The 20965-nt window shown below is 35.3% G+C and overlaps 1 protein-coding gene across 1 annotated transcript in view; it reads right to left on the reverse strand.

Annotated features, from left to right (window-relative positions):
* LOC150099292 (DBH-like monooxygenase protein 1) overlaps window positions 1–20965 on the reverse strand; it is an 86238-nt gene that overhangs the window by 56218 nt on the left and 9055 nt on the right. The window contains exons 2-5 of the mRNA XM_090404304.1: window positions 14841–14987; window positions 2704–2877; window positions 1324–1410; window positions 1015–1206 (exon numbers count right to left, since the gene is read on the reverse strand). Coding sequence (XP_090260430.1) covers window positions 1015–1206; window positions 1324–1410; window positions 2704–2877; window positions 14841–14987 — 600 coding nt within the window. The remainder of the gene's footprint in view (window positions 1–1014; window positions 1207–1323; window positions 1411–2703; window positions 2878–14840; window positions 14988–20965) is intronic.

Consider the following 20965-nt stretch of genomic DNA (forward strand, 5'->3'; position numbering starts at 1 on the left):
TGTTTCACACTCCTGGTATGAAACAACGAATGAGCTAAGCTACATAGTTTGTAGGCTGTAGATGACTACTGGCATGGAAAAGATTTATGTACTGCTATAATGAATGACTTCCAAATGTTATGTAGAATGACAGGACTCTGGTTCCTGTTTCAGATTGCTATGCAAACACACCATTACTTGAATTCCTGCATCTCCTTCAAAAGATGAAACAGGATACTTTTTTTTTTTTTTTAAAGAGATAAGCCACAAGCCAATCCATATTATTATGTTCTCCAAAGACAAGATCAGTGATGACTGACTTAACTTCACCCAGTCTGACCTATTGTAAGTCTTACCACAGGGAGACAACAGATTTCACAGACCCTAAGATATTTCTGGAAAGGAACAGTCTTTATATGGTTATGCTATGAACACAAACTGTTAATGTTTTATACAAACTACATTTAAAAACCTGTTTTCTGCTATTTTACACTTGTTTTCCAATTATTCATGATCATAATAGATAACGATTGACTAAGGTGGTTTCTAGTCTCTGAAATATTGAGTATGCAAAAAGATTGAGGAAATGCAATTTGCAGAGTCTAGTAGATAGAAGGTGGATGAGGAGAAGGAGATATGTTTGAAACATAATTAAGGGATTGAGAACAAGAGGAGGGTGTGAGAGTAGGTTTTTGGCATGGAGAGTAGTGGGTGATTGAATTACATTACCCAATAGTGCTGCGTGTATGGAGATGGTGTGTTTAATTCATTATGTGTGTGTGACAGTGGGACCATACACAATAAGTCTTCTGACTCCATGGAGGTCAGAAAATGACAATAAAAATAGTTTAATAATAATAACAACTGACAGTGAAACATGTCAGTGTTCTATTTAATCAGAATAAAAGTATCCAACAAGAGTATTCTAAGTAACTTATCGATTTATAATCTCCCTCATTATACTTTCCTTCAAAAAAGAGATTTGACTGCAGCATTGTGTGAATTATTAAAATAATAAACCAATGTTAAATTTACCTTTCCTCCCACGCCCCAAGCAGAATACACACTCTCACATTTGCTAAAGATTGATGGCGTATGAGGAGTGTAGCATTCATGTCCATCATGATGGACATATGGCTCTAGTTCTCTGCCTGAACTTCCAAGGCATCTATACAATACAATGTGATGAACATAACCTTCATTGCCTGGCTGTATCAAGGGGTCAATCTACAAAAAATATTTAAAAAAATATCAGTGTAAAGTAGAAATTTTAAGAAGGCTTGGATTGCACCTCAAAAGAAATCAAAATTTTACAGCAGTATTTTTTATAAATCAGCCACCTACCTTGATCACATGATGTTTCTTGTTGAGTAGTGGAGCTTTAATCACTTTACACCAATAGATAGTATCAGTGTCATCTGCAATACTGATCTAGTATAAGATCAGTATTCAAAAGTTTAGTCACAAGCACTTTAATGTAAAAATATAAAAATGTCTCAAACAATATTTCATTTCAGTGAAATATTTAATAAGAAAAAATTAAATTATATATCAACTGATTTGCTCTACATTAAAATAATTTATATGAACTAGTATTTAAGTCTAAGCATCTAACTAGTAGTGAAGATGTTGTGGCCTTGCAAGAAGACTTGAATAAATTGAGTGATTGGGCAAGCAAATGGGGATGTGAGTTCAATGTTGCAAAATGTAAGGTTTTAAAATTTGGAAAACAAAGATGGGATGCAGAATTTATGCTTGGTGAGAATATATTGTTGGAAGTAGAGGAAATAAGAGATCTGGGAGTGATAGTGGATAAGGATCTAAAATTTAGGGGACACATCGCCAAAATTGTGAAGACAACACAAAGACTTCTGGGAATGATGAGGAGGACACTGACGTGTAGAAGTAGGGAGATTCTTGTTCCATTGTATAAGGCTTTGATTAGGCCACACATGGACTATTGTGCCCAGATTTGGTCACCTGGTTTTCAGAAGGATGAAGAGATGTTGGAAAGGGTCCAAAGGCGACTGACTAAGGTAGTTTCTGACCTCTGGAATGTCGGGTATGAGGAAAGATTGAAAAGATGTAATTTGCAGAGTCTAGTGGAGAGAAGGAAGAGGGGAGATATGATAGAGACCTACAAGTTGGTAAGGGGTTGTTATAGGATCAATGGTGGAGAAGTTCTACAGAGAATAGTGGGAGATCAGGGGAGAACCAGAGGTCATACCTGGAAAGTGTATAAAGAGGGTGTGAGTAGGGGAGTGAGAGGCAGGTTTTTTTCGTGCAGAGTTGTGAATGATTGGAATGCCTTGCCTGAGAGTGTGGTGTCTGCAAGGAGTTTGAATGTGTTTAAGACCCGGTATGATGAGATGTGTGTGAGATAAAAGGACCTCCTAGATGAGTCTTTGACTTCATGAGGTCTTGTTTAATAATAATAATAATAATAATAATAATAATAATTTTATTCTTATCATCAGCCTTCCACTAGCACACATAAATCATCTAGAATGACAATGGCATGAACTACTCATAAGTATTCATTACATAAATAACATATTACCCAATTCAAAGATCTAAAATTCACATTTTCATAATACTTAAAAAAAAAATTTTTTTTTGTTATTTAAGTAAAAATAAAATTACCAAAATCACAAGACAAATCAAATATTTTTGAAGTTATTTGAATTAGGGTAAATAATATTGCTCAGTACTGCTATTACATACGTTTGGTGAAAGGATGTCCCAGTATCTAACATTATCTAGTAACATCTCTTTCTGAACTCGTGCCTGGAGTAACATTACACTCTTTGAACCACGATTTGCTGTGTGGTATGGCAAGTTGTATATGGAGGATGGATCATCATGATGATAGGCATAAATAATCCGTGCAGTGTTATTCTACAAGAAAAAGATTTTATTGTACTTAATGCATTTATTATGTATTGCAAAAGCTTACTTATTAGTATCATCATAATACAAAATAAAAAGGGTCCAGATATGAACATTAAAATAGTCATACAAACAAAAAAATTGGTATAGCATGAGCAACTGATAAATAAAGTTAAAAGGATGTTCAAACCCTTCATATATATATATCCGTTCTGTTCATATTCTAGGGCTTTGATTTTAAAACTATTGAAAATAAAGTATATACCCAATTTTTTTAAAAAAAAAAAAAAAAGAATTGTCATTCTCTTATGAACATGCTCATGATACACTCGTTGACAATCTTCCACACAACATCATCTCTCGCCTTGAAATCCTCATGCCATAGCACTGTGGAAAGTCAACTTCTCAGCTTATCATAATCACCGGCCTTGAAATTCCACATATACTCCTTCTTAACAGAATATTCAGCACATCTTACAATCTCCCAGGTCTTGGCTCGCTATTAAAAAATACCATTATAAAATCCATCACAGCCATTGAGTCACATGGACCAAGAATGATCTTGATTAGAATGAAAGCTAAGGAAGAGTGGATATACATAAAAATAATCCAGATCTATGCATTAGACCATTCACATGATGATGAAGAAATAGATGTCTTCTATCACAAACTACAAGACCTCATAAACAAAACTAATAATAAAAAAAAAAATATCTTAATAGTCATGGGATATTTCAATTCCAAAATAGGGAAATACTCACCAGATATGAAGGGTGTCATGGACAAATTTGGAATAGATGAAAGAAATAACAGAGGAGAAAAATAACTTGAATTCTGCAAACAAAATAATCTATTCATTTCCAACACCCAACTCTATCATAGGCCTTCCTATAGATATACTTGGACATCACCCGCACCAAAAATTGTATTGATTACATTTTAATAAGAAATAAATGGAAAGCATCGATCCAGAATGTCAAAGCCCTAAAAAAGCCTGATTTCAAATCTGAAAATTATACCCGCTCAGCAAAGATTAAATTAAAATTCAAAAATAACATTCCAAAGAGCAACTGTAACCTAATAGACATAAGCAAAATAAATGAAGAACATATAAATAAATTATATGAGAATACCATAGAAACAGAACTGCAAAACATACCGTTTGCTAGTGTAGAAACTGCATGGAACCAGGGAAGAACAATAGTCAAAAACACAGCTATGAAGATTCTAGGCACAGCCATCAAACCAAATAACAATTGGATCATCCCTGAAATCTTAAAACTCCTAGAAGAAAAAAGAGAGGCTAAAAACATAGTAAATCAGAATAATTTTGAAGAAAGTAAACAACAATATAAAAGGCTAAAAAATAAAATCAATAGAATGTGCAAAGGAATCATGGTTAGAAGAAAAAGTAAAACAAGGTGAGGAAGCAAATAAAAGACATGACACTAAAACTATTTACAAAATAATAAAAGATTTAACCAAAAAATATAATAACATCCTTAAAAATGAAAGATTCTAATAATATAGAAACTGCAATTCAAGATATACAAAAAATATGCAAAGAATACTACCAAACACTATTCCAAAGAAAACCAAACGTGGGATTCACCAAATAGTGAAGAAAAAGAAAGAGCACCTGCTGTCCTAAAAGATGAGATACTTAAACTATAAACCAAATGAAAACATCCAAAACTCCTGCAATTGACCAAATTCCTATTGAACTCTGGAAACACAGAGGCCAGGGAACCACAAAATATTTACTGAAACTTTTTAACCAAATTTTATTCTCAGGAGAAATACCTAAGAATTGGAAAACTGGGATCATAATACCCATCTATAAAAAAAGGTGACAAACAAAAATGTGAAAACTATTGCCCTATCACCCTTTTAAATCATAGCTACAAGATACCCATTTGAATTATACAAAACCACATGCATAATTAATGGAAGAAATCGTTGAGGAGGAACAAGATGGTTTCAGACCCACAAGATCTACAACTGATCAAATCTTCACACTTAATACTATAGCAGAAATGTGCTGGACACAATCTACCACTGTAATGCAGCTTCATTGACTTTAAACAAGCCTTTCATTCCATAGAGAGAGAGAGAGAGAGAGAAACTGATCAACATCCTAAACTCTAAATCAATAGACTCTGAATTGTTGACCTTCATTTCAAACTTTTACAAAGACATCAAATTTAATAATATAAAAACAGAAGAATTTAAGTCCTTTCCTTCATGCTTACATGCTGATCAGAATACATCATGAAAATGATGGAAACAAAGGCCAAAACATCGAGAGTTTAGTTTGATTTATATTAAACTAAAGTTTTACTCTAACATGGTAGTTGTTTCCATAATTTTCATGATGTAGAAGAATTTAAGATGGAAAAAGGAGTCATGCAGGGCTGCCCACTTTCACCGCACTTATTCAACATATACCTAGATGATATATGCAAAGAAATCGCCAATGAACCAGGGATAAATATAAATGGAAGAAACATCAACCACATCAAATACACAGATGATATAGTAATCCTGGCAGTATCCCAGCTACAATTAGAAAAAACAGTCAGTCTTTTAAATGAAGCATGTAAAAACTTTGGAATGAGGATCAACAGCAGTAAGTCCAAAATAATGAAAAGAGAAGTTAAAAACATCTCAATAACCCTGGAGAACCAAACCCCTAGAACAAGTAAAATCCTTGGTTAGAAAGCACTATTACACACAATTTAGACAGCACTTCAACAGTAAAACACAGAATTAACAATGGATGGTTGAACAATAATAAATTAAACAAAATATGAAACAATGACAAACTCACAAAACATCTTAAAATCAAACTATTCAAAGTCATGATCGTCCCTACAGCAACATATGGAAGTGAGTCATGGCGACTCACTAAGAAGCAACTACAAAAAGTAAGTGCACTCAAGGGGAAGTGCTTAAGAAAAATAAACAAAACACAGAGGACTGAACATAAAACCACAGAACAAGTAAAGCAGGATCTCAGCTACCAGGACAACCTCACAGATTTTAGTCTTCAGCAACATCTCCGATGGTTCAGCCATGTCCAGAGAATGCCTCCTCACAGACTTCCAAACATCATGTTAAATGGAAGAACAGGAAAATAGCATCCACCTGGAAGACTGAAGAAAAGATGGCTAAGATCCTTAAAAGAAAGAGGCAAATTCATTACTGTGTTTGAGGACTAGAAGTAGAACCATTTGGAAACGGATTGTACAAAGGGGACTCAACCCATCACCAGACAGATGAGATGAAGAAGAATTACTTGACCTTCACTCATCATGATAATTTGCCAATGCATATATCTTCATCCTCCTGGATTATAGCAGCAACCAATTACATATTTCATCCTATTGATCTCCATCTCACACCAAACAGCCTCAAATGAACTGCTCTCTGCATACCTGTCATCTTTGTCTATCATTAGCAAAACCCCTTCCCCATGCTGTCCTCTCTGTCCTGCCTGAATACTGTATCCCTTACATTCTACCCTTATAACTATAGCATTCTTAATTAACCAAGTCTCACTAATTCCTATAATTTTTGGTCAAGTTGTATTAACTAATGACAAAAATTCTTCACACTTATTCCAAATACTTCGGGCATTAGTATACGAGCTGCAATACTCCCTTCCTTCCATAATCTCCCTGCATGTGAATTAGCCACTATGTATCCCTCTCTGTATGCCCATTCTGTAAGTTTATGCAAGGAAAGAGAATATCAGTACGTTGCTCTTTGCAACGTACATATTTACCACTTACACAATATCATGGACAGAATTTTCAAGGAATGTACAAAAGAAGTAGTAAGTAAGCCCTTGATCTATCTACCTCTGATTGTTTATTGAGGTCTTGCATTAGGGAGGATTCTCAAGTAGGATAAAGAGTGGAAAGAAGGCAAAGTACTGCTGTGCAAAAATGGTGCTAGGACAGATGTTCCTAATTATAGAATAATCTATATATTTGCAGTTGTGGTTGGGTTCTGGAGAGACTGGTTAGAAATAGAATACAGGATTTGATTGATACACAATAGGATTCTTTATGATGGTCGGCATATTTATAATATAGTGATGAATGTATTGGAGGGAGAGCCATATATAGTGATATTCTGAGACTTCACACACAAAGATGGATAGCTGCAAGATAAGGCATTTTGATATACAGGTTGCAAAAAAAGGTTGGCTGACTCATTAATATCAGCAGGTTGTGTATAGGTATCTCAGCAAAGAAAAGTAACCAGTGGTATGCTGCACAGTTATCTTCTTGGGCTCCAACTAATTTTACTTATTTGTTAATATTTCATATGGATTGACAAAAGATATTCAGTTGTCTGTTGATGATGAAAAGCTAGTAAGAGTTACAATGAGTGATGCTAATGTTGAGTTCCTTCAGGAGGATTTACAGCTGGAACAAATTAATGGTGTTACCGTTTTAATGTTAACAAGCACAAAGTGCTGCATTTTGGATTATCAAGCTGTGTACTATATTGGTAGAACTTTATCTCATCCCTAGATTTCATCTCATCCATCAGATAGCGAATAAGACAAAATCTAGGCAATGGTTGACTGAGGTTCAGAGGGCATATTCAAAACAGCAGTACACATAGATGATAAGGAACATACTGACAAGAAGAGATAAGGAGTAGTTGTACTAATGTACGTAGTCAGACCCCACATAGATTTCTCTTCTTATTATGCACTACAGCCCAAACAGAGCCTTAGCCTACTGGCTTTGTTGCCTCCAGTCCTGCCTGTCCAGAACTTTACTTCTTCAAGTTTGGACACTGTAGTATGATGTTGCTATCTTGACTAATGGTGTCTATCCATCTTGTTCTAGGTTTTCCTTTTGGTCTTTTACCAATAATTTTACTATTGATTATCTTCGTAAAGAATATATGGATGCTGTGGGTTCTTTATAAAGTTGATATAACCCATGGTTGTATCTGACTCTCTAGAGACAATTATTCACTGGTCCAAATATTTTTCTAAGGATTTTCCTTTCAAAAGCTGAAATCAAATTCTCCACACTTGCTGCAAATATCCAGGTTTCACATCCATAGGCAATACTCGGATGAATTATCAATTTATATATTTTTAATTTAGTCCTCCAAATAATATCTTTTGAACCGAATACACATGAGAGAGAAAACAGAACACCTCTTTATATCGATTCTGCACTTCCACCATCTCATTTGGTTGGCTAGTGATCATTACTCCTAAATATTTAAATTGTTCCACATTTTGGCTCCCAATTTTCACACTTGTGTCAGTTAACTAATTCTTCCTAGTACTGATTATTATTTTAGTTTTTTGTCCTATCAATTGTGCTGATTTTTATAGTTCCAAATACATGGACCACCATCTGCAAATTTTGTCATCTAGTTTCCATTATGATGTGAAAGTCGGAAAGGGTGCTAGAGATGAGTTACTAAGGCAATATCATGATCTTGTAATGTTGGTTATGAGGACAGGCTAAGGAAATGGAAATCAAAGAATCTAGCAGATAAGCAGAAAATAGGTAATATGATATAAATGTTTAAGTTGGTGAATGGATTTCAAAGAATTAATACAGCATGGATAGAGTAGTGGGTGAAGGGGGAGGAGGAACAAGAGAAAATCTGTAGAAGTTGTTTAAAAGAGTGAAGAAGGAGAATGAGGAGTGGATTTTTTACACGGAAAGTGGTGGGTGGGTGAGTGGAATGTATTGCTGAAATAGGTAACAATTATGCTAGGAGTGTGAGTGAATTTAAGGTTCAATAGCCGGCCCGGTTGGCCAAGTGGTTAGCATATCTGCTCTCCAGCCATGGGCATGGATGTTTGTGATTGTCTGTGGAAATACTGGTGGTGGTAGGTGGTAGATGGCGTTGGTGTAGTTGTGGTTAGTTGTAGTTGGTGGAAAGTTGTAGAGTAGGTACCTTCTCTCAATGAGTCTTTGGACTCCCTGGAGGTGCTACATAAGAATAATAATAATAATGATATGAAAGATATGTCTTATTGACTGCGACCTCCCACAATCTGCCAACGATGATGATAATCATCATCATCATCATGGGAAAGATGGGGAGAGAGGAATAAATAAAATAAAATGGAAGAGGAAAATTATGATCCTTATTGTGCAACAGAAAGAAAGAAATTCATGAAGCTGAGTAAAAGTATGGTTGTCAAAGAAATAAGGAGCTAGCATCCTAAAATAAACTTTCTTTTTGAAAAAGGATCAAACTGTTTGCCTTTCTTAGACACTTAAATCACTCAACTTTTAAAATGGTTCATTTTTTCTGTTTATAGAAGGCCGGCACTCACTCACTGGAAAATACATACATAAACACTCACCCATCACAACAGTTAAGATCTTTAAAACACTGACATATACAGTAAGACAAGTATTTTAAATATTTTTAAAATGCTATTTGTTTCAGTGACAGAAATCTTGTTGCAGGACTCATTTATATACATCACATTTTTTTTTTTTTTTTTTAACCCATGGTTACAGACTTCATAAAACAGATAAAATAATACATGTCTCTTGCTCTCCTATTGTACTTGGGGAGGGAGACTGAATAGGTTGTAATGTGGAAGGTGCTGTTAAGGCCAAATTACAGTGAGGAGACTGGCTGCTCTCTGTATTGTGTCATGTCCAAGAGTATCACCTTTAACTGCATATCCTTACTCTATTCTTTCAAATTCATAATCAATAATGAAACATACAGTAAAGAATGTTAGTAGCAATTTAAAAAACTTTCCTCAAAAACCAATTTCAATGAAAAAGACAAATCACACACAAATAAGCCAAAATCCCTACAAAAAAAAAAAACTCTCTTTCAAATCCACTTTATCAAGATCTCTATAGCATAAACAACAACATAAATGACATACACCATGATTTACAGCCATCTAGATCACCTTCTCTATACAAAAATCCAAATTGCACAGCTACATCAACCACAGTCCACCTTCAATGTTCAAATTATACACTTCATGATTTCTTTTGTCACAAGGGTGACATCTGTGCCTATGTAAGAATTCCCAATTTAGAATCCCCTACTCTTGACCTCTGTCACAAAGTTTCCTTATCCCATTCAGTAACATTCCTCTGTGTATTTATTGCCTTCCAAATTCTGAAAACCCACTATGACCTCTTCACTTTCCTATCCATGAGCTTGACCTTCTGCAATCTAGCTATCCATATATTGAATTTTTTCTCCTGGGTGACCTTAATGTCTAAAATTCTGACTGGCTCCCATTTTCCACCATCACTAACAAAACTAGACATGATGTAGAAGTTTTTGCTATAACCAATGACCTAACAAAAATTGTTCATTTAATTTCTTCTGCAGTCTGTACAACTTCTGTACTGACACAGAAGCTGTTCAAAGCCTGAGAATTTTTCAAATTTACAGGATTCCAGACCTCAGAATGAACAAAAATTATCCCAATAAAGATAGATCCAGAAACTTCACATTTCCAAGGCAAAGATTTAGCATATTTCTTGACATTTTGCATTCTATTTACATTGCAGGCTGTTGGGTTTCATGTCAGGTGACCATATGACATGTAACTGAGCCACCTCAACCAATCCATCCTTCAAGAAACCTTTGTTCAAAACAAAATACTCTTCAATTGTTGCAACTGAAGTGTGGTGGAGCTCTGTCATGATCTACATATTTCTTCTCCATTCCAACAACTACAACAACACAATCTTTTAGAACAAATCATGATGCAAAGCTTTTGTGAGCTTATTTGGCAAAACATACAGTCCTATTAATCTGTTGTCAAAGATACCTGCCCACATAGCAACTGAGAATTAGTGCTGATGTCTTGAATGAATATCTGCATGTAGATTTTGACTGGTCTATATGTGACTGCTGTGATAAATGAAAATATCTTCTACAGTGTATACTGTTTTGTCTGTGAAGAGAACACAAGAGAGAAACTGTTGGCCTCTCATACATCATTGTAGAAACTACTGGCAAAATATCAGTGGATGATGATTATCTGGTAACTTGAAATCAGCCTCATAGTTATAATTTTAGTGCCCTTAGCAATTCATACGTAAGAGCCTTTCATGGTGTGACAATTTTCAATAACTGGTAAAATATTCTGCTACTGGCACCAATGCCAATGCATTCCTATGCCACCGCTTGAAAAGTGCTGGAAGTGGTATGGGTAAAGCCAATTTTTGTGCAGAATAGTTCATAGAAACCCTCTTTTGCTTCAATCATCAATGTGCTAATGTGTGGATTCTATACCACTAGATGCATTATATTTTCTTCAGTTTCTGGTAATCATAAGATTCTTTGTCCCTCCCCTTTATTTTGTGGTGCAGTTTCTGCACCACACTCACAAAGGTAGCAATGAAGATGACTGAACCTTGGGAACATTGAATTCAACAACTAGGGAAAGCCTGTTGATAACACTGACATGCTCTGTGTGCATTTCTGTTAGTGCCCACTGTAAAAATACATGTGACCTGATTTAGTAAATGTGAACTCGCCTGTTTGCATTTACTGAACAAAAACTGATGTATTACTTAGAAACACTAAAACAAATAGCAACTGCTACCTATTCATTACAAACCTATTAGACTAAATGAATACAACTCAGGAAATACTTGCATGTGATTCTGGTTATTTACAACCACATGATTCAAGTTGCATCTTTTTACTTTGCATATCATCAGCTGATTTCTGCAACTACAAAGGTATACGGATTTCCCAGCCATGTAGAATTGGTACCTTTTCATTAGTTTTGTGATGTAAATACAGTTATGACAAGGATATGAAATCACACTCTATATAAAAAATTCAATATTTATAAAAGCTATTTTAATTTTTTTTTATTGGTTTGAATGACTATATTAAAAGCAACTATGCTGCAATATACAAAAACAGGAATTACAACAAATATTTAATATGATGAATGTAAAGTATCAACGTATCCAACCTGCTTAATAGTTAGTTTCAGTAGACAAGCCCTCCCCTAGCATTTGCGGGATCTGGGGCAAAAAGTATAAATGGATGCCTATATACCATATGTCTATATTTTTTTTATATCAAAGTCAATGAACTGTTAAATAAAATACGTTCTGCTCTTCTTCCTTGACAAATATATCTTCATAACAACAAATATCGAAAAAGATGTGTAAAGCTATGGTTTTTATATCACTGAAAGTCGAAAAATATCAAAGATGACTAAATTTAATTATTATCAACAGACCTCCATGAAGTCAAGAGCCTCATCGTGGGAAGTCCCACTCTCACATTCACAGCTCATCATACCGTGACTTAAATGCATTCGCTGCCCTGCACTCACCACACTCTCAGGCAATGCATTTCAATCAACAGCCACTCTCCATGTAAAAAAATCTACTCCTCATCCCTTGCTCATACCCACTTATAACAGCTTCCAGAGATGGCCTCTTGTTCTCCTGTCTCCAGATATTCTAATGAAAAATCATATCCACATTAATCTGGTAATTGCCCCCTTATCAACTTATATTATATATATTTGGGATTATATGGGATATATTACTATTAATATTATTATGTGGCAACTCCAGAGAGTCCAAGGACTCATCATGGGAGGGCACACTACTCTCCCAAATACATCTCATCCTCCACCACCACCCAATTCTCCAACTATGGCACTACTATCATCAACGCCATCCTCACCAACAACAGTATTTTTTGTCTGTAAACTGCGGGTGTCCTGAAGGTTGATATGTCTGTATGCAGGATGAAAAACCTGCTACTATCATATGAGATCGGCTAACTCACCTAAGGTGAGTTAGCCAATCTCATATGATAGTAGTATGAAAAATCGAAAAATCTCATATGATATCATATAATAGATTGAAAAATCGAAAAAGCTCATATAAGGATCCCCTCATCACAACAAGAATCGAATTCAAGTCTTTTCTAATTGAAGTAATTGAAGGGCACAATGTTCTGCTGTTTTTCCAATTGCACTACAGCAGCTATCAGCTAGGATTTTGCGAGAATGTGCAAGGAAACTGGCAATGCCTTTGACTAGGCTCTTTAATTTGAGAGCCTAGTCAAAGTTTAAATTAATTAATTTAGTTCCAAGGGAGTGGAAAGAGAACAAAATAATTCCTTTGCATAAGGGACGTCCAAGATTGCAGTAGCAAATTATAGACTAATCAGTATCTCAGGTGTGGTGGTAAAAGTACTTGAAAAATTGATAAGAGAATTCAAGAATAGGCAGATAAAAACATGATACTGTATGAGGATCAACATGGCATTGCAAAGGGTCAGTCATGTCTTAGTAATTTATTAACTTTTTAAATAACCCACAAATCTTTCATCTCCTCCCCACCAATCCTATACTCTGCATCCCATCTTTGTTTCCCAAATTTTAAAACCTTACACTTTGCAGCGTTAAACTAACATTCGCCCATTCACACAATCTATTTAGGTCCTCTTGCAAAGCTACAACATCTGCTCTACTTCTCATAATGCTCCCTAACTTTGCATCATTTGCAAACAACTGTATACCACCATTTACGCCATCTCCATAAATCAAACAACTATGACCCCAAAACAGACCCTTGGATCACATCACTAGTGATTTTACTCTTCTTGGATATCACTCCTCCATACACAACCTGCTGATAAATATCAGACAGTCAATCTCCAATCCTGCGCACTAATCTAATATCTAACCCCATCTGTTCCAATTTAATCACTAGTTTGTAATGAAACCAGGAAATTACGATTCTAGATTGGAGTTTTAATAATGAAATATCCATACCAAACTTACCTCCTTCTTTAGCTATTAGTAAAATAACTAACTGGAAATTGTAAACAAACTTTGAGCGTTTTGATAGCGATATATAATTATTCTCGCATTTATTTATACAGTATATACATTCTATGGATCATTTTCTATATTTCTATAGTGAAAGATCATGAAAAAATTATTAAATTTTCTTCTAGTAATAAATTCCTTTCGTTCTCTAACGTCTATTTACAATTCTTAACAATCAGTGAGAAATTGTAATCCGATATTGTAAACCTATCCAATCATAGTACCTTCTGTAATATTATGCACAAATCTACATGATATTCTGGTACAATGCATTCCTTAGCAATTAGCGTAAACGTAACGAAAGCGCATTGCCCTTTATGTTTTAACAAGATAAGTTATGTGAGACATCCTGTTGTTTAAACGTCCAAAGCATGGTTCATAAATTATCGTTACACATTTTAATAATTGCTGGAGGGCACATATTTGCATATTTCGTTGTTAAAAACATCCAGGGAGCAGGCAAAAATTTGCTTTCATACAACTTAGGAACAGTAAGTGGTCACATATCCACTGTAAGGGATATACCAATATAGTACTGATGTTATTTAAAACTTATGGTGAGCTAACCTCGGTGAGCTAAACTCGGCCAACCAGGCTGCTGGTTGGCCGAGTGGTTAGCGTATCCGCTCTCCAGCCAAAAGGCTGTGGGTTCGAATCCCACCATAGACATGGATGCTTGTGATTGTCTGTGAAAATACTAGTGGTGATAGGCAGTAGATGGTGTTTGTGTAGATGATGACGAAGACGGAGAGATGTTGAATAGGTGCCCTCCGTCGATGAGTCTTAGGACTCCCTGGAGGTGTCGTGTAGTAATAATATAAGTCAAATATATAACCCTTGCAATGGCACGTCCATTTAATTCATGGGATAGGTAAGGGATTTAACAAAAGTATTCTAATAAACCCACAGAAAGCTTGTTATCCCACATGAGCCTTTGACTCCATGGGGTCTTGGGTAATAATAATATATACATATATATATATAAAAATATTTATATATATAATATAATTCAGAACATATATAAATGAATATATATAATTCAGAGAACATTAACTGCTGTCAATGTTCTCTGAATTAATTACATTGTCTATGGCAATAAAACCAACTGCCCACTTACCGAGATGGGGATGTCTTGATCATCACAGGTATCTAGTTTACGACGAAAACGGAGTGTTGTATGCGTTCCATTTTCCCATCCGCTAAGCAACAGCCAGTCTTGATGGTCATCGATTTTTGGAACACCATTACGATCAGCAAAGCGGTCCTGTAAAATGAATAAATAATATATGTGTTACTGCATCTTGAGTGGTGTCCATAGAGCCAGGGAGGAAAAAAATTTCACCTCTATATCAGACCAATAACTCATTCTCAATTGAAAAGTCTTCATAAATACTTCTCGCTTCTTATGCTAGATTTCAAGTCATTCGAACCACAAAAATGATAGTTACTAGCTGTAAAACCTTTTCCAAATACACTTCTTAGACCAATGACAGTGTTTTTCCATACACCAATCATGGTGATCTGCCTCTGAACATAAATGTTCCAGAGATCTTCAACATTGGAATAATGTTTTTATCTTCAATGAAGACTACAGTTCATGGTAGCCAATTTACATATTGTTGAATAAGTTATTTCTATTAGGTTCGATAGCCGGAACTCAATTGCTGATATCGTGCTTGAACATTTGTTTGAATAACAAATAGCTTATCCATAACGTCCGTAAAAGTGTGCAAGATGGAGCATTTCTTTTACCTTCCCTGGAATTTTAAAATATTATATTTTTAGTAAAACTAAATAGGTTACATTGAAGTGTAACCGTGAAAATAAACTATACCCTTTAAAATTTACTATAAGCTTGCCGGCTTATTTTATTACCGTTATAAGCATATGCATTATAAGCGCCTCCGTAGCATATACATTATACCTTATAAGCGCCTCCGTAGCGCAATTGGAAGAACGACGGTACATTACGCCCTTCGATTGGAATAGGCCTAAGTTCGATTCTCTTCGCGACGGGAGGGATCTTTATCTGGACGATTTCAATCGAAGGTGAGTTAGCCGATCTCATACGGAGGTAGCAGGGTTTACTCTCCCGGAAACTCGGGTTTTTCATCCCTCATACAGACAAATCGGACCTTCAGAACACACCCAATTTGCTGACAAAAAATACTAGTTGTTGTGATGGTGGTGGAAGTGGGCGGTAGATGGCGTTGATGGAGATGATTCGTAGTAGAGGTTCGGTATAGTGGCTGAGACAGTTGTAGGTGTCCTCCAGCGATGAGTCTTCGGACTCCTTGGAGGTATCAGGAATAATAATAATAATAATAATAATAATAATAATAATAATAATAATACATAGTCGGAAGCAATGACAACCAGACTTCCAGGTTGTAGATGTCTGGCGAAACACCACCGTACTGCTTATTGGAGATATGAAATGGCAATTGCTATTTTGTACTCCATAGCAGAGTCTCTGGTTTCTTTCTCTTTCTTCTCATATGCAGTGCAGACGATGGCCTTGCTAGGCGTGCTCATCATACTATTATTAAAAATAAAGTATCGTGCATCTTTGCCATTTCAGGGTACATGAGGGAAGCAGTTTTCTAAGGCCAGCCAACAGTACATAGGACATGGTAATATCCTATGTACTGTTGAATCCTATAGTAATACGTACGGGTTGTTGCTGTTTACTTTACCATGTTGTGCCTGGAGGGAGTACAATATAAACCAGTGTGGAGGTAGAGAACTGTCAAAACCAAGCCTAAATTGGAATCTGAACACTCTCTGTATGAATATATTCACGTCTCTCACCTCTGCTGCATGCCGTTGGTCTATAAGTATCCTGCATTAACTCAACCATGAAAGATGGCCACACGAACGCTAGTTCAACTGCAAAAATTAAAAGAAACTTCCATAAAAAATAATGCAAAAGTTGCAAAAAAGTAAAAAATATACAAAAAAAGCCGAAATAACACTGAAACCTCATATTGTTCTTAAACCCCATTTGGCATATTTCATGACTACAGTCCACCTCAGCTATTGCGACTACATATTGCATACCTCTATAAAAAGGGAATATGCTTTTGACAAATCGGACATTCCTTGCCAAAAGTTATCAAACCTACATCCCCACTTTATGATCTGCTGTCGCTCAAAATTTCCTTACCTCACTACAAGTTTTATTTGCTCCTCCAGACAGTCAGGTTGCCTGCACTATTAGTAATGCGGTCTCATAAGATATTAAATTTTTAACATCATTATGTGATGCGAAAAATATGCTGTCTTTCTTTCGTTTTTTTGAGAATAGATTTCAAGATTTCAGAAAAAAATATCAATTTTTTTATATATTTTGCGACCCCATTTTCAGTCGACATTAGCTTCGAATTTTCAAATGAAATGTATAGAGTTGCAATCAGATATTCAACTCAAAGAAAAATTTGATCATATCTCTTTGCTAGATTTTTATAAGACCTATCTCTCCGGGGGGGGGGGGGATATCCTTCGCTTCACAAACACGCTTTATTCAAGTCATTGCTTTTTGGTAGTACGTATATTTGTGCACAACTATTTTCAAGAATGAAGCATACGAAGAGTAAAGTTAGATCAAAAATTTCTGACGAGAACCTTGAGAACTCACTACGAATTGCAACCAGTTCTATCGAACCAGACATTGATTTCACGTAAACAAGGCCAAATATCTCACTAGTTTTGTGTTTATGATGCCCTCTTTTTTTTTAATGTTATAATAAAAAAAATTTAAAAAAATAAAAGAAATTTTGTTACTTACATACATTAACTATATTATAAATTTTATATGTGGCTCAAGACAATTCCTCTTCACTCAATTTGGCCCAGGAAAGCCAAAAGGTAAGGAACCCATGCTATAGCCTGACACAAGTAAAAAAAATTATCAAATCCCAATCAGACTTTGTAAGGGCAAAATACAATAATCCTTTCCTCCTGCTCAATTGGAAATCGAATTTTCTGATTCCTCACTAAAGCTATTAAGCAGAACTTTGCCCTTCCACCTCTCACATCTTATTGGTACCATAGTAACCCCACCGAAACATAAACCAAACCTATTGGCATCATTCTTTTCTGCCAACTCTTATTTAGATGATCAAGACTAAATCACCTCCCGCAATGAAGTCTCGTAGTTCAGTCGGTTTCGACGATGTCCTCTGTTTGAAAAGACCTGAGTTCAAATCCCATCTAGAATGCGAAGAGCTTTTATCACGACTTTTCAATTGAAGATGAGTTAGTCAGTGACGGTTATAAGGCAGCTGTAGGGTTTTTTTCTCCAGGAAACCTCTGGTTTTTCATCCCGTAACCAGTCAAAACGACTAGCAGAACACACTTAATTTACAGACAAAACTACCTTGCAACCAATAGTATTACATTGGTTTCATAAGATGGTGTCATACCTACCTTATAGGCCTCATGCCATTATATCTTAATACACTAACTGCAATGCTGAATATTTCTCACATGTCTCCTCTCTTCCTTTAACAGAAGGGCATCAGGAAAATCCTCATTAGTAGTGATACTGTCTCCTAGTTCAGGTGGTTTCATTCCAGTTGTGCGCAAAAAACTTGTATTCCACAATTAATATCCAATCCTATATAGCCTATATAAACTGTTGTATTTATCTGGCATTTACTAGAGAGCATGGAAGCAAGCCTTTATCCAGAAAGTCTCTAAAAAAGAAAGATAAAAGTCAATCATCAGACTATCGTCCTATCTCTTCAAATCCTATTTATAGTTTTGCTGATTACACTACTGTCCATTCTTCTCTTCTACTCGAGAAATACTCTAATGATTCAAGCTTCAAGACCTTCCATAACTAGTGTCATAAATCATGCTCTCTCTCTCTCTCTCTCTCTCTCTCTCCTGATCATTCTGAAGTGAAGTAAAGATAATCTAGTGATTTAACAAATCCGGTCGCCTCACTTCACCAAAAATCCAGGAGACCATCACCATGAGAACTCCATTAATATTCTCTCACCATACCCATACAGGGCACCAGTTAGGATTGTAAGATCCTTTCTCCCAGTTTTGTGTTTCGCCTTCCTGTTAGTGTATCCTCATGTACGTGCTTAGTGTATTTCTTTGTGCCCATGGAGATGCCTTGATGGGCATTGCGAAATATTGGCATAATAATTGTTGATTAGCTAAATAAATTAAGTCAGTAATTATTATCTCTGGACATGTGTTATACTAGATGGAGTAAACTAGTCCATGCTTTCCAGTTCAGTAACACATCATCGCACTCCTATACATTGTGTGTGTGTGTGTGTGTGTGTGTGTGTGTGTGTGTGTGTGTGTGTGTGTGTGTGTGTGTGTGTGTGTGTGTGTGTGTGTGTGTGTGTGTGTGTGTGTGTGTGTGTGTGTGTGTGTGTGTTTCTCATCCTACTGCAGTGATATGGTATGTGTCAATCTATTTCCTCTACTTCTCAGTAATCAACTAAATATAAAAATGTAAAAATATTATAATCAAAATGAGCAGGCTGAGGTTTTTTATTTTAATTACCGAAAGCTTGTGTTTTTCATTCCACAAAATAATCCCGGCCATAGCGCAATATTTGCCCACTTATATAATTTTGGTGACACCCTAATTTAAGGTAATTAGATATTAAATATATATATATACTAAAATTGTGAGGAACCTTTATTTGGTCTCTTTCGACTAAAGGTGAATTAGCTGGTCTCATACGGAAGTAGAGGGTTTTTTCTCTCGGAAACTCGGGTTTTTCGTCCCTCAGAACAGGCAAACCGGCCAGTAGAACACACGCAATTTTCAGACAAGTATACTTAAAGGCATAGGGATAACTGCCTTATCCTGGCATTACAGTTAGAAAATCCAAAGATACTTGGAGAGATGTGGGTGCTTAAGTGCCTGTTGAAGTCCCTGATAGAATAGATAGAATATATTAAAATTAAATAATTTATTTATGGATTATTTTCTACAAAATAAATAAACAAACGAATTTAATTATGAAGAAAATTTTTGCGCTTTTTATCAGCAAAGTGTTCCGTAATTTTATCAAAATTTAAAATTTCTTTCTTCGGGATATTATTGGTTCAATCAAGATTAATGCCAGCCCTGCCTCAAAACAACTGAACACTGAAGAACAAACGCAAATATGTATACAAATATACGCAAATATACTAACGTCATTGTGTTAACTGCTTTAGCCTAATTCCAATCAGGGAATAATGATCATTTCTCTCTCTCTCTCTCTCTCTCTCTCTCTCTCTCTATCGGCTCTCCTATAAAGTTATAAAATTGTGTAATAATAATAACAATAATGATAATAATGATAATAATAATAATGTTATTATTATTGTTGTTGTTATCCAGAAAAAAACAAAAATTAATTGAAGTTTTGATAAATTAACAACAAGGAGTTAATAACCGCTTTCACATAACTTTTAACATTATTAATTTTTATTACAATTTTTAATTTTAATTAAAATTGCTCACTTCATAAGGGAGGTGATATGACTAAGGCTTCGAATTATAGGCCAATCTATTCATCTGGAGTTGTGCTTAAAGTATTAGAGAGATTAGTTAGGACTAAGATTTATAATTGGGTTGACAACAGTGCATTACTCTTTGATATGACAGCATAGGAAGAAATTAATTTTGATAGATTGCCACATGATAAGCTGGTAATTAAATTTGAACGCATGGAGTTAATTTGTAGATTAGCGCGCTGGATTGGAGATGGGCTCTCTGATAGATATCAGCAAGTTGTGAATTGAGGGCAGGGGATTTCCTAGGAGGAGAATCAGATAATAATGAATATTAAAGGTTTTTTTTTTTTTTTTTGTCAATGCATCTACCTAGCAATGATAAGGTTGCAACACTTTTTGCAAATCAAAACATATACATCATCAACCGAGCAAAATTAAATTAATTCTATTGTTTTGCGTCATTCCTGAAACTGACTTAGAAAAATTCCGTGAAGGTTATTTTTGTCGCTGGGGAAGTATAAAGTCGGAATCGTGGTTTGACTTTTTTTTTTTTTTTTTCCCCCTTGTTCAACCACTTCTCTCACTGATATATTCTAGAGTGAAGTCATATTACACAGAGTTTTTACCTCTCTGAAAACAGTGTATTTATTCCCTCAAAAAGACAGTCCGAGAATACACAAACTCTTCAGAGGGAATAAACTCATTTCCCATCTTGAACGGGATGGGAAATGAAGTAAACCGCCACCTGTTAATTTATATTCTAAT

Source organism: Typopeltis vanoorti, chromosome 14 (assembly GCF_054136105.1).
Source record: "Typopeltis vanoorti isolate ZY-2024b chromosome 14, IOZ_Tvanoo_1.0, whole genome shotgun sequence".
In the NCBI taxonomy this organism is placed as follows: Eukaryota; Metazoa; Arthropoda; class Arachnida; order Uropygi; family Thelyphonidae; genus Typopeltis; species Typopeltis vanoorti.